The 14987-nt window shown below is 37.0% G+C and overlaps 1 protein-coding gene and 1 pseudogene across 1 annotated transcript; both read right to left on the reverse strand.

The window, feature by feature from the left end:
* Positions 1–3317: 3317 nt before the first annotated feature.
* LOC138076794 (arylacetamide deacetylase-like 2) lies at positions 3318–10224 on the reverse strand (annotated as a pseudogene).
* Positions 10225–10990: 766 nt separating this feature from the next.
* Positions 10991–11947, reverse strand: LOC138090439 (C1GALT1-specific chaperone 1-like). The gene has a single exon (XM_068986020.1). The coding sequence runs from the start codon at positions 11945–11947 to the stop codon at positions 10991–10993; it is 957 nt and encodes a 318-aa protein (XP_068842121.1).
* Between the last annotated feature and the right edge of the window lie 3040 nt (positions 11948–14987).

A 14987-nucleotide genomic window follows, 5' to 3' on the forward strand; every position in this document is an offset into this window, starting at 1 on the left:
TGTCCTGGCTATTTAAATAGTGCCTCAGTGAATATTGGGGTACATGCATTCTTTCAAAACACAGCTTTCTTCAGAGATATGCCTAGGAGTAAGATTACTGGTAGCCCTGTTTTTAGGTCTTCAAGGAACCTCCATACTGTTCTCCATCATGGCTACACCAATTTATAGTCCCACCAACAGAGTAAGAGTGTCCTTTATTCTCCACACTGTCTCCAGCATTTATTGTTTGTAGAATTTTAATGATGATTATTCTGACTGGTGTGAGGTGATACCTCATTGTAGTTGATTTGCATTTCTCTAGTAATTAGTGATGTTCAGCATCTTTTCACGTGCTTTTTGGCCATCTTTAAGTCTTCTTTGAAGAAATGTCTGTTTAAATATTTTGCCCATTTTTTTTTAATATTTAGCTGCATGAGCTTTTTATTTTGGAGGTTAATCACATGTCAATTGCTGCTTTTGTAAATATTTTTCTCCCATTCTAAGGGTTGTATTATCATTTTTAAATGGTTTCCTTAGCTGTGCAAAAGCTTTCAAGTTCAATTAGATTCTCTACATTTATTTTTGCTTTTATTTTCATTACTTGTGTGTGTGTGTGTGTGTGTGTGTGCACACGTGCACATTTAGTCACTCCATTGTGTCCAACTGTTTGTGACTCCATGGACTATAGCCTGCCAGGTTCCTCTGTCCATAGAATTCTCCAGTCAAGAAAACTAGAGTGGGTTGTCATTTCCTTCTCCAAGGGATCTTCTTGACCCAGGGATTGAGCCCCCATCTCCTGCATCTCCTGTATTGACAGGCAGATTCTTTACCTGAGCCACCCAGGAAGCCTGGAGGTTGATCAAAAAAGACCTTGCTGCTATTTATGTCAAAAGTGTTCTATCTATGCTTTCCAAGAGTTTTAAACTTTCAGGCCTTACATTTAGGTCTTTAATCCATTTTGAGCTTGTTTTTGTGTGTGGTGTTAGGGAGTGTTCTAATTTCATTCTTTTATATGTAGCTGTCTGGTTTCCCCAGCATTATTTATTGAAGATGCTTTTATTTACTCCATTATACATTCTTGCTTCTTATGTCATAGATTAGGTGACGTAGGTGCATGGGTTTATCTCTGGAATTCTATTCAGTTCCACTGATCTATATTTCTGTTTTTGTGCTAGTTCCATACTGTTTTTATGACTGCAGCTTTGTAGTATTGTCTGAAGTCAGGATCCTCCAGCTCTGTTTCTCTTTCTCAAGAATGATTTGGCTATTTGAGGTTTTTTGTGTTTCAAAAAAATTGAAAAATTTTTTGTTCTAATTCTGTGAAAACTTCCATTGGTAATTTAACAGAGATTGCATTGAATCTCTAGATTACTTTGCATAGCATAGTCATTCCCACAATATTGATCATTCCCATCTAAGAACATGGTGTATCTCTCCGTCTATTTGTGTCACTCTGGATTCTCTTTTGAAGAAGTTGTAAAAATCGCCTTAGTTTCTTCCTGAATGAATTAAAATATAGTTTTAGTCTATGTTCATTTTTTATATCTGCATGAATGTCATAAATTTTTGATAGTCTGAAAACGGTCTTCAATAGCACAAATCCTTCCTCAAAAATTACTTGTTAATCACTATAGTGTTTACACATGAACTTACTGGTTTGTAATATTGACAACTACAATGTTTTATGTAAAGTTTTATAATAAATGTAAATAATGATGCTTACAAAACAAATTTTCAACACAAACTGTCTACTCACGTGATTCTAATGATTAATGCAAGCAAATTTTTTCAAGTGCAGTTTATAGATGACATTTTTGAACAATGTATCTTTTACAAATGAGACAACTAGATGATTGTTGAATAGGATGTTATTTCACACATAATGATGAAACAACTAATATCAAAGAAAACATATTAATCAACTCTTTTGGGAGATGATGTAATAGTTTAGTATTTGGATTTCAGAGCAGACCTTAATATGATGGAATGTGCTGAAAGATTAGAGGATAGATTATATGTTGAGATGTCCCAAAACCAAATAATGAAGCTGCAGACTCCAACAATGGGTTTTGGAATTAAGTTATCAAACAAATGAACACAACAAAATACAATTACATGTACACAGTACCAAGTTTACTCAGATTTTAAAAAAGACACAGAACAGGGAAAATAACACATGCAAGAGCAGCATCACAGGGACCTCAGAAAATTAGACACTGCTTATGATGTCACCTAAAGGTAATAAATTTTAGTTGTAAGGTTGATGTGGACTAACATGAGTTAGTGGACTAATCTGGGCCCCTTCATCACAGGGAAGTCCACAAGTCTGGAGATCATCAGTTTAAATATCATTTTAATATATGTAGCTCCTTGTGAAAATAAAAACCATTCACTCGAAAAGTTCAAAATAATAGAATACATAATTCTCACTTCCATGTACAATTGGTTAAGAAACTTCTTGGATAAATAATTCATACACAGAAATCAGTGGAATAACTTGTCTACCTTCAGGATTGACATTTCTAAACCTTTAGTTACAGTTAAATATTGAGGTTTTTGAAAGAATGCACAGTTCAGATGTTGATCATTTCCTTGTAAAAGCAAAGAAGATTAGCAATATGTCTGAAAGCAGACTTTGTGTGAGTGAAAGAAAACTAATGATTAACATAGGGTAGATAAAATTAATGTATGGACCACTAACTGAAAAAAAAAAAAAAAAACACTTGACGGTAGTGTTCTGCCACCCCATCTAAAAGACATTTCAATTTTTCTTTCTTAAAATTTCTTCTCAGTTACCAATACATTACCATTCCTGTCTTACATGGAAGCTTTCATGTGAATTTTGCTTATAATCATACTTAATTTTTATACTTTACTGTGATTGGTGAATATTTTACTTGTATCAAACAGGATAAATGACACTTAATGGGATAAATACAGTGTAAGTCTTCCTTTTAGCAAGATTAGGGAAATTACTTTTTTCTAAGATGCACAGTAATTTTGCTTTGATTTAAACCTTGGTTGATCAAAGCTAAAAGCAATTGTCACTTAAATTCACAAATGTTAAAATATAGCCTTTTGACTGTAACAGTGATTAGCAAGTTAGTTATATGTACTATTTATAGATTTTCCTCTAGCCAATTAATATGCTTAAAGTGAAAGTGAAGTCACTCAGTCGTGTCCGACTCTTTGCGACCCCACGGACTGTAGCCCACCAGGCTCCTCCGTCCATGGGGTTCTCCAGGCAAGAATACTGGAGTGGGTTGCCATTTCCTTCTCCAAGGGATCTTCCCGACCCACGGATCGAACCCAGGTCTTCCACGTTGCAGGTAGACACTTTAACCTCTGAGCCACCAGGTAAGCCGCTTATCTTTTATTCTAATGCCTAGCTGTAAATAAATTGGTGAAGCCATAAATGATGAAGCTCCATGGATTCCACCCTTCACATGGTCATGAGAAACTTTAACTCCAACATTTCGAAGTTGTGAGACATGTATAAGTCCTACATCTCTTAGAATATCATGTTGACAGGTAGGGAAGTAAGTTAAAGGGCAACTTTTGCAACTGGGAATCATTGATTGCCAAGGGTGAAAACCTACTATCCAAAAGTGCTGGATATGGAAAATTATGTCTCCCAAGATGTGGTTCAGTATATACACAGTTCTTGTATTCCTCAGGAGGGAAGGTGCTCCAGTTAACCAGCTTGAACAGATGCCTGGACCCATGAGGCATGTGTTGATTTTTTATTATTGCCTGGGGGACTGCTTTATCCTGGGTCAAATATAGGCATGTAAGTTTGATTACCAGTTTCTTTGACAGAAATGGACCATGTTCATTTCCTTAGTAAGATGGCATAGAGGTATCAATGACCTGTAAGCTAGGGTAAATTACAGCTTGTGTTTTCAGTTTATTTTTGAATTCTGGATCATTCTGTATCTGAAAAAAACATATAGTAAAATTTGAATCTGTTAAAGGCTTCAAAACTATAGGAGTGGCAGCCTTTATTCCAATCAAATCAGCTGTTATGATGTAAATAATTATGAAAATGATATAATTTCTAATAATTTTTTTCATCATATTTATATTTTAAGGGCATTGAAGTGTGTCATCCCAGTTTCATCAGTAATGATTCACACATACACACATGTATTTATTCACATATAACCACCAAATAAAAAATATTATATGATTCCTAGGAAAATATTCCTAGATGAAATACTATCTATATTGAAAAATCATTTTTGACCTACCATGACCTAAGTGAGAAGAAAGAATGAATACAGTAATAGGATATCAATCTCCAAACTCACATATTATCTAAATTGAAAAGGAATTGGACCAAATTAAAGGAAATATTTCTAATATACATCTCGTCTTCATGGAGCACATATTTAGAGCTTCCCTTTCTTATAGAGAAAAGTGGTATCCTAAGATCTCAGCTATGAAGTGAGAAGAGCCACCATATACAACTAATCTCTGAGGAGCAATTACCTAGCCACAGACCAACGTCCTTAACAATGACATCTGTAGAAATGAATATACCAGCTGCCACTCTACATGAAAATCTCAGTACCTAAAGGATATTTCTTAAAATTAACCCCTCAGTCAAGTAGCTGACAGACTAAGTGAAGCTGAAAGTTTTAGTTGGTCAGTCGTGTCTGACTCTTTGAGACCCTGTGGACTGTAGCCCTCCAGGCTCCTCTATCCATGGAATTCTAAAGAGAGAATAACTGAAGATAAGCCCCAGTGGAACCTCACAAGAAACATGTTAGCCAGCCGACTGCACCCTCAATGTGTAGTGGGTGCCACAATTCCACAAAGAATATGAGGAAAGACAGATTTCTCTAACATAATCTCTCTAATGCCCATGATCTCACTGCAGTGCCTTCAGACAGGTATTTTATAAACCAAGTGGATCATCTCAAAAACAGAGTGTAAGAAACAACAGCACACACATAAATAAAAATGAGACAGAGACTCAACTAATACCTTCTCAGGCTAATAGCAAAAGCGGTCATACAAAAGGAGTTAGCAAATCCTGCTGGTTTTAAATTCCTCTGCTTATTGTTTTGTTCCAAAAAAATTGGTTTTGGGGGTAAGAATTATGTATTGTACTAAATTTGTTTTTCAACTTTATTAGTTATTGTGGACAGTTATTATTAAGTGCACACAGCAAGTGTTTTAACAATGGCCATTGTCCTTTTTTCTTTTAATAGCAACAATTTTTCCATGCAAGCATGCTGTATGGCCCAAATGTTATCTGCTAACATTCCACTGAAATACATGAACTACAGTAATCCCAAGTGCTTGGTAGACTTTACAATTTACCTAATGAGAACAATAAATCTCTTGTCATACTAAATAGTGGTTCCTAGACATTGTTCTATTTCCCTCAAAATTGGTAACTAATGAAAAGCCTTCTTTACAATTATATTTCATTTCCCTCAATGCTCTAAAGCCACCTTGTCTTAAGGTAAAATTATTTAAAAGAACAGTAAGGTTTTTTTGGTTTTTTTCCATTTAAAAGTTTAAATATAAGACTGATAAAAATATCCTAACAAAGAAAACGACACTTTTGTGTTAGAATTACAGCATGTGTGCATGTGTTATAAATATGTATAATATGCAACACATAAAACATACCATTTGAGTCGTTCTTGCTGCAATTAAGCCCCCAGAACTATCACCTGAAATACAGACTCTAGTGGGATCAACTCCATATTTTGCAAGAATTTAATCTTGTAGAAAGTATTTGACCACAGAAATGACATCTTCATGGGCAACAGAAAACTGATATTGAAGAGCTAATCTATAGCTTCAGACAGAAAAAAAGAGAGAGAGAGAGAGAGAGAAAAGAGAGAGAGAAAGAAACAAAAGCATATATGATTAAACTTCGATTGGATATATCCAGGTATCTCTCACTTTAACCAGTAGGTCCAAAGAACAAAATAAGTCATACTTTGAATCTTTAGTTTCACCAATCATACCTTGACTTACTACTAACTTCTATTTTTTTAAAAAAATAGATTCTGTTATAACATTTTTAAAATGTTGGGTTCCATGAGATGAGAGAGTTAAGGTTTAAGTGTTTATGCTCATAAAATTGTATGCAAATTTTTCAGCAAAAGTGCAATAAAGGGGAGATGCTCTATAGCATTTATCAGATTCTCTATGGAGTTGGTGACAAATATCTTCACAATCATTGTTAGGAGTGCACACTAGATTTTAAAAGCAGGAAATCTGAGACCAAATGATTTGTAAGTGTCTTATATTAGAAATTTTTATAGGTAAAAATTCTACAAAATAGACTTAGTTGATAGAAAATATAACGGAAAAATTCTTTGGAAAAGAAGTACAGAGAAGCTTTGAGTAGAACATAAAGTACTGGACATTTCCAAGTCTTTGCAGTATATCATTGGGAATTCGGGCAAAAATCATGAGTACTTCAGTTCTCTTATGTTGAAAATGACTTAGAATTCTCAGATGGTCACAATATTTGCACCTGATATTCCAACAATTAAGAATATCTATATAGTCAATATCTTCTAATAACCTATAATGGAAAATAAACTGAAAATATATGTATATATACATATACAGGTGTAACTGAGTCACTCTGCTGTATACTTGAAATTAACACAATACTGTAAATCAATAGTTCAATTTAAAGAAAGAATATCTATAAAATTGATCTTTTATCACCAGTTCAAGCAAATACAGCATCCCAATTGTATAATGGGTGATTAAGCTCCTAGGCATTTCTAGAAGCACCACAGCCAATGTTGTCAGAGATGTTCAGCCTGTGTTGCCTCTCAAGGGTCTCTCCAATGACAGAGGTTAAAGAGAAACTAAGCCCCTTTGAGGAAGAGTGGATAATGTAATGATAATAAAATAACATAAATCAAAACTTCCTATGATCTCGGTCCTTTTGAAGCCATAGGTGTCTTCTTTGGAAATTAAAATTGTTTATCACAAGGGCAAGAATCATAATATTTTAAAAAACAACCCACAAATATAATGCTCTTACTCCATTCCTACAGCTACAGCAACGTTTACTTGCCATCCATTCATTCAGAAGATCTGCCGATGTACACTCTGTATACATAAAAAAAATTTATGTGAAAGTCTACTCTGTAATAGGAGCAGTGGAAGACTACCTACATAGGTGAAATGTGATAGAAATATGATTAATTGGTGGAATCCCTACATTCTCACTTTTCCTGTTTCCATATGGAGTGATTCAAAGACTTCAGGTTTGACAGCTGCCAATAAATGGGGAAGGTCATTGCAGAAAAAAAAATACATTAATAAAAAAGAGTCATGACAATACATAAAAGGCTCAGGGAATTAACTATTAAGTACAACTGAAAAAAAAATGTTGAGAGAGAAGTAGGGGTATAAGGTGAAACCACATAGGAAAAGAGGAGTACGGGTGCCAGTACTTGGATGCTACACTAAGGATTTCTTTGTCAGTAGGTAGTATATATTACCAAGGAATTTAATTATAAATCATATGACCAGAAAAAGATATTTAGGAAGAAAGGTGGACGTGGACAGAATTGGTTATTAAATGTAGATGCTAAGAAACAATAAGTAATTGGCTGTAATTGCCCCTTATTAATAGAATGCAGCTGAGGAGCATGTCTATTTTCTCTCCTTGCTGAAGTTGAAGTTTTCTCTCAACTTGTTGAAGTTAATGTCACTGTCTCTCAACTTGTTAAAGTTGCTGTTTATTTGGGTTTCTTTCTTTCTCAGACTATTGGGAGATATACAGGATATGTTCTATTTGGTCATGCTCAGTTTGGATTACTGTGATTCTTCCAGATATACTGGCAAGCTCTGCAGTTATATATATTGACCTTTAGGACTATGGTTATAACTCAAAATAGAGCTTTGGAAATCAGCAGCGTGGGTGTGGGAGATAGAGCTGAAAGTGCAAAGAATGTGAAGAGTCAAAAACTAAAGAAAGGAATACTGAGGAACACAAACACTTATAAAATATAAAGAGAGGTCTATATTTGTTTATATTTGTTATATTTTAAAGAAGGAGAAGCACCTGAAGATTAAGCAGGAGAGGCAAAAGGAAGTTAAAAGAAACGTGTTTCATAGAAATCAAGGGAACAGTAGTTTCAGTGAAGGAGGTGTGGGCATTGTCAGTTTACACAGCTTAGAGTATTCTTCAAAGGGGGAAAATGGATTCCACAGGGTATAAAAATGAGCCTGAGAAGAGTGACAGGTGACAGAAATATTCAGAAACAAGGAAGATCAAGATAGAAGAGGCTGTAAATTAGGACTCAATAAAAAGGACCCATTTATAGACAGAAGAGAAATACTGATTAAAATCCAAATAATATGAGGGAATATGACCCCATGCAAAGAAGAGATTATACTTTTCAAAAGAAAAAAAAAAGCACATTTCTAGGATATAAGTAGAAAGAAATAAAATTAATATAGTGCTAATAATTTTTAAAGACATATGAAATACTCAAGGGGTGGGGGTGTTGAATTTGCACAGACATCCTTGATAGTGCGGGAGGATGAACTGAGAGACTTAAAAGAGCACTGAGGCTTTGGAAGTGACATTGACAAGGATAGGAATTAAATACACACGAGACATCTTTAAGAGACAACCTTGAGGGTTGGTAGGATGAGACTGCTCCCTAGTGGTGAAAGGCTTAAACCTATGGATTCTAATGTGAGGCCTAGATTTCACTACTGGTTCCAACACTTGCTAATAGTAGGGGAACATTTCTGTAGCTATTATCGGTAAAATTTTGACAGACAGAGATACCCATCCTAAGATGTGATTCTCAATCAACTAAAAGTGGAACATGCACCCAACTAATGTGGCATTCGTGGTTATTTTGAAATGTTCAGTTCAGTTCAGTCACTCAGTCGTGTTCGATCTTTGTGACCCCATGGACTGCAGCACGCCAGGCCTCCTTCTTTATCACCAACTCCCAGAGTATACTAAAACTCATATCCATTGAGACAGTGATACCATCCAACCATCTAATCCCGTCATCCTCTTCTCCCACCTTCAATCTTTCCCAGCATCAGGTTCTTTTCAAATGAGTCACTTCTTCACATGAGGTGGACAAAGTATTGGAGTTCAGCTTCAGCATCAGTCCTTCCAATGAACACCAAGGACTTATTTCCTTTAGGATGGACTAGTTGGATCTCCTTGCAGTCCAAGGGACTTACAAGAGTCTTCTCCAACACCACAGTTCAAAAGCATCAATTCTTTGGTGCTCAGCTTTCTTTATAGTCTAACTCTCACATCCATACATGACTACTGGAAAAAATATAGCTTTGACTAGAGGGACATTATTGGCAAAGTAATGTTTCTGCTTTTAGTATGCTGTCTAGGTTGGTCATAACTTTTCTTCCAAGGAGCAGGCATCTTTTAATTTGATGGCTGCAGTCACAATCTGCAGTGATTTTGGATCCTCCAAAAATAGTCTGTTACTGTTTCCACTATCTCCCCATCTATTTGCCGTGAAGTGATGGGACCAGATGCCATGATCTTAGTCTTCTGAATGTTGAGCTTTAAGCCAACATTTTCACTTTCATCAGGAGGCTCTTTAGTTCTTCTTCACTTTCTGCCATAAGGGTTGTGTCATCTGCATATCTGAGGTTATTGATATTTTTCCTGGCAATCTTGATTCCAGCTTGTGCTTCATCCAGCCCAGCATTGGAGAAGACTCTTGAGAGTCTCTTGGACTGCAAAGAGATCAAATCAGTCAATCCTAAAGGAAATCAGTTCTGAATATTCATTGGAAAGACTGATGTTGAAGCTGAAGCTCCAATACTTTGGCCACCTGATTCGACGAGCTGACTCATTAGAAAAGACCCGACGCTGGGAAAGATTGAAGGCACGAGGAGTAAGGAACAACAGAGGACGAGATGATTGGAAGGCATCACTGACTCACTGGACATGAGTTTGAGCAAGCTCCAGGAGATGGTGAAAGACAGGGAAGCCTGGTGTACTGCAACCCATGGGGTCACAAAGAGTCAGACACAACTGAGTGACCAAACAACAAAAGACATTATTTTCTACCTCTGAAAGAGTACACACCTCTGTATACAATCTCTGCCGAAGTACACTTCAAAACAGATTTAGGACTTTGCCTCCGGATGCTGACAACACAGGACAATAAAAGAGCCTGACATCGGTGAAGGTAACATGATTACTGAGGAGTACCACCACTGAGTTCTACTTGAGTACACCTTTAAGGATTTCATTTCGGCTAAGTCATCAAAGCACTACATTTCATTTTTATGCTTCTATATACCAATATAGGACTTTCCTGGTAGCTCAGCTGGTGAAGAATCTGCCTCCGATGCTGGAGACCCAGATTGGATTCCTAGGTCAGCAAGATCCTCTGCAGAAGGGATAGCCTACCCACTCCAGTATTCTGGGGCTTCCCTAGTAGCTCACATGATGAAAGAATCTGCCTGCAATGCCTGAGACCTGGGTTCGACCCCTGGGTTGGGAAGATCCCTTGGAGGAGAGCATAGCAACCCACTCCAATATTCTTGCCTGGAGAATCCCCATGGACAGAGGTGCCTGGAGGGCTACAGTCCATGTGGTCGCAGAGAGTCAGGCACAACTGAGCAACTCAGCACAGCACATATACCAATATAGTCAATCAGCAAAAATATGTGCCACAGATTTCTAATATTCATAATTTAGAATTTACCACATAAATTATAATACACTTACCACATAAAATACATTATTTATAAGTATATCCTTTATTTCTAAAATTATCATTCTTAAAACATTTCTACCCAACACAAAAAATTTTCATACGTTTCAAGAGAAAAACCTCACCCTATTTGAAAATGTACTACTAAACTTCAATGTGCAAATAAACCAGTGTCACCAAACTTTAAGTGGCAACAAAAAGCAAGGAAACATACTGCTGTGTTGGGTATATAGTTTTACCACAAATAATGACAACATGTGTCTTACATGGTGATAATATACGTATTCTTGTTTCACTTCTCAGTCATTGTCAGAACCATTCACAGGTAGGAAAACCAACACATCATTGAAAACATGCCCAAATGCTCTTAGATGATATACCCCATACATCATCACATACATCTGATTACACGTCAGCCCATTAAAAGTAATAGCCATATCTGAACAACATCCTTCCACCACCTGGTTGGGATGATTAGTCATTGCCTCTCTAATAAAAATCCCAACAGATTTGGTATTAAACACATCTTTTCCTTTAGAATCTTCTGCATTTTCTGCAAACACTCCAGCATATTTCAGGCAGACTGCAAGCTGTTTATCTTCAGATACCTCCCTAACCATCCTTCCCTTTTCAGGACACTTTTCAGGAATACTGAGAAGGCTGTTAAGTCTTTTAATTGATTCTATACTTAAGACAATTCCTCCTCCCACACTCACATATTCAAGATCTCCAGATTTTGCAGTGTGGCCTAGATAGAAAGGTTGTGACGAATTCTTTTTCAGCAGAAAGTACTTTAAGTTTTCAATAATAGCAAACGTAGTGGGGTGTGCAAGGAAGAACCAGTTGTATTGGTCTCTATATTTATCAAAGGCATATTTGTAAGCTTTTCTCATCATTAACCACATGTCATTAGTTTCCATGTTAACTGACTCAAACACTTTAACATGTTCAGAACTGAAGAACTCTGCTTTGTCACAGTGTTTGGCCCACGTCTCCTTCACCGCAGCCCAGAGACGCACATCCTTCGGTCTTACAAGGATGATACAGTATACCCGAAAGCTTTTACTGAGTTCCGTGCGTTCATCCTCTGAAATTTTCAAGATATCTTCTTTATTAGGAGCTTGTAGGTGGTGACGCTCATGGTGGTGCGTTCTCTTTCCATAATCAATCTTAATATGTCCTAGCATAGTTATCAAGACACAAAAAACGCTTCCGAGAAGTACACCCTTCAAAAACAAACTGCTTTCTGAAAGCATCTTCCCCCACATCCGGTATGGTTCAAGGGCCGAAAGCGCAAGCGCACCCGGCTTTCCTCTCACTTTCGAGAGGCCCTCCTTTACGTTCCAGTCTGCTCTAGACGCAGGCGGTGTCCTCTCTCGTTGGTTCGGCTAAAGGTGGAGAAGGGCAAGAAGCAGCTTGAGGGCCACGGGGCGGGGGCAAAGGAGCCCTGCGCAGGCAGGCTGAGCCGCCCTCGGTATATGAAAGAAAGAGTTTCCACTTAGAGCTTGGATCGTATCTAATTAGGATACTGTATTTCACTATGACTGGGTCTAACCAGCCAGGATGGTTAAACCCTGCCCACTGATCCACCCTAGAACCCTATCGAAGATTTTACACTGAACAATGAACAATAAAACTCACTTTAACCAATCAAAGACAGATTTCTAGATTCATGTCGCACTACCCAGGGTGCAAATTTCAAACCATAATTATTAACGTTAACAGTAAGAAACATTCTCTTCCTAACAAAATTATCGGAATTTTCTTCTTGGTGTTGTAGCAAGTGTTTTTTTGTTCTGTTTTATTTTGTTTTGACCTAACAAGTAAATAAGTTCAGCACTTGTTTACTTAATCACTGCTACATTTACACATTAACATATTGATTTGGTGTTTTGATTATGTTTTAAGTTGAATTAACCTTGGGCTTCCTTGTTGGCTCAGTGGTAAAGAATTCGCCTCCAAAGCAGGAGACATGGGTTCAGTGCCTGGGTTGGGAAGATCTGCTAGAGGAGGAAAGGACGATCTACTCCAGTACTCTTGGCTGAGAAATCTCAGGGACAAAGGAGTCTGGCTGGCGGTCAGTGAGGTGGCAAAAAAGTCAGTCAGACACAATTTAGGGATTAAATGAACAATTTTGAATTAACCATAACACTTTAAAGAGGTTCATTAATTCTTACTTAATCTTAGCCTTGAAACTGTGAATTCCTATTAGTCAAGTCTGCTACTCATTTAAAAATTATTAATAATTTTTTATAATTATTAATAATAATCTGAAAAATTATGGTGGTTGCATTCAAAACGTTTAATGAAGAGTAAACATTTTCCTCTTATGGGAGAGAAAAATGCCAACCCTAAAAAAGAAATACCAACCGTACTCTACTTGCTGAAAATGATTTCTCATTGAGTACTCAGACAGCTTTGCATACATTATTACCCATGAAAACATAAGTGTGAAAATAATAGGTCAATAAATGTATTTCTTACTTTCAAAATTCTCCAAGCCAGGCTTCAGCAATATGTGAACTGTGAACTTTCAAATGTTCAAGCTGGATTTCGAAAAGGCAGAGGAACCAGAGATCAAATAGCCAACATTCGCCAGATCATTGAAAACGCAAGAGAGTTCCAGAAAAACATCTATTTCTGGTTTATTGATTATACCCAGCTTTTGACTGTGTAGATCACAATAAACTGTGGAAAATTCTGAAAGAAATGGCAATAACAGACCACCTGACCTGCCTCTTGAGAAATCTATGTGCAGGTCAGAAAGCAACAGTTAGAACTGTACATGGAACAGACTGGTTCGAAACAGGGAAAGGAGCAGGTCAAGGCTGTATATTGTCACCCTGCTTATTTAACTTCTGTGCGGAGTACATCATGTGAAATGCCAGACTGAATGAAGCACAAGCTGGAATCAAGATTGCCAGGAGAAACAGCAATAACCTCAGATACGCAGATGACACTGCCCTTATGGCAGAAATCGAAGAAAAACTAAAGAACCTTTTAATGAAAGTGAAAGAAGAGAGTGAAAAAGCTGGCTTAAAACTCAACATTTAGAAAACTAAGATCATGGCATCCATGATCATGGCATGGTCCCATCACTTCATTGCAAATAGATGGGGAAGCAATGGAAACAGTAACAGACTTTATTTTTCTGGGCTCCAAAATCACTGAAGATGGTGACTGCAGCCATGAAATTAAAAGACACTTGCTCCTTGGAAGAAAAGCTATGACCTATCTAGACAGCAGAGACATTCCTTCACCAACAAAGGTCCATCTAGTCAATGCTATGATTTTTCCAGTAGTCATGTGTGGATGTGAGAGTTGGACTATAAAGAAAGCTGAGTGCCAAAGAATTGATGCTTTTGAACTGTGGTGTTGGAGAAGACTCTTGAGAATCCCTTGGACCACAAGGAGATCTAACAAGTCAATCCTAAAGAAAATCAGTCCTGAATATTCACTGGAAGGACTGATGCTGAAGCTGAAACTCCAATACTTTGGCCACCTGATGCCAAGAACTGACACACTGGAAAAGACCCTGGTGCTGGGAAAGATTGAAGGCAGGAGGAAAACAGGACGACAGAGGATGAGATGGCTGGATGGCATCACCGACTTGATGGACATAAGTTTGAGTAAACTCCAGGAGTTGGTGATGGACAGGGAGTCCTGGCGTGCTGCAGTCCATGGAGTTGCAAGGAGTCAGACATGACTGAGCAACTGAACTGAACTGAACTTAGATTTTTTATTTTATAAAACATTTTGTCATTGAGGAAAATATTAGATGAACCACTGAGAGGCAGTGTAGTCCCCCAGATTATCCTTTCTTCCCATGAAGAGATAGTTTTAATTTTCCTTTTGAATCCAGAACATACTAATACTACTTTCAGAGATTTAGTGTACATAAGGGATTAGGGATCACTGGCAACCTCTCATTTTTCTTACTGGCTCTTTTTCTATACAACTGAAAATCAAGCTATTTTGGAATCACATCCTGGAAAATTGAAAACTGTCTTTAAAAAAAAATGTTCCCAGAAAGATCACAAAGTGAATATTGTCATCATTGGAACAAGGAAGGATCTAACATTTGTTAAGAATCTTATTCAAACTGAGCAACTATTTTTAGCAAGTAATTTTACTGAAACAAATTCAGTGAAAAGATGCAGAAATAAAGCGTAAATGATCTAATGTCAATACGTTACGCAGATTTATAAAACTAAACTAGACAAACTCACAGTAAAACATTTCAGTTGAACCACTAGAAATTTTTTGGTTCCTGCTCCATCTGCAGGTGATACTGTG

The sequence above is a fragment of the Capricornis sumatraensis genome, chromosome 1 (assembly GCF_032405125.1).
Source record: "Capricornis sumatraensis isolate serow.1 chromosome 1, serow.2, whole genome shotgun sequence".
Taxonomy (NCBI): Eukaryota; Metazoa; Chordata; class Mammalia; order Artiodactyla; family Bovidae; genus Capricornis; species Capricornis sumatraensis.

Coding starts and splice junctions, on each gene's coding strand:
- LOC138090439 (XM_068986020.1), bottom strand. CDS start 11,947: ATGCTTTCAGAAAGCAGTTTGTTTTTGAAGGGTGTACTTCTCGGAAGC.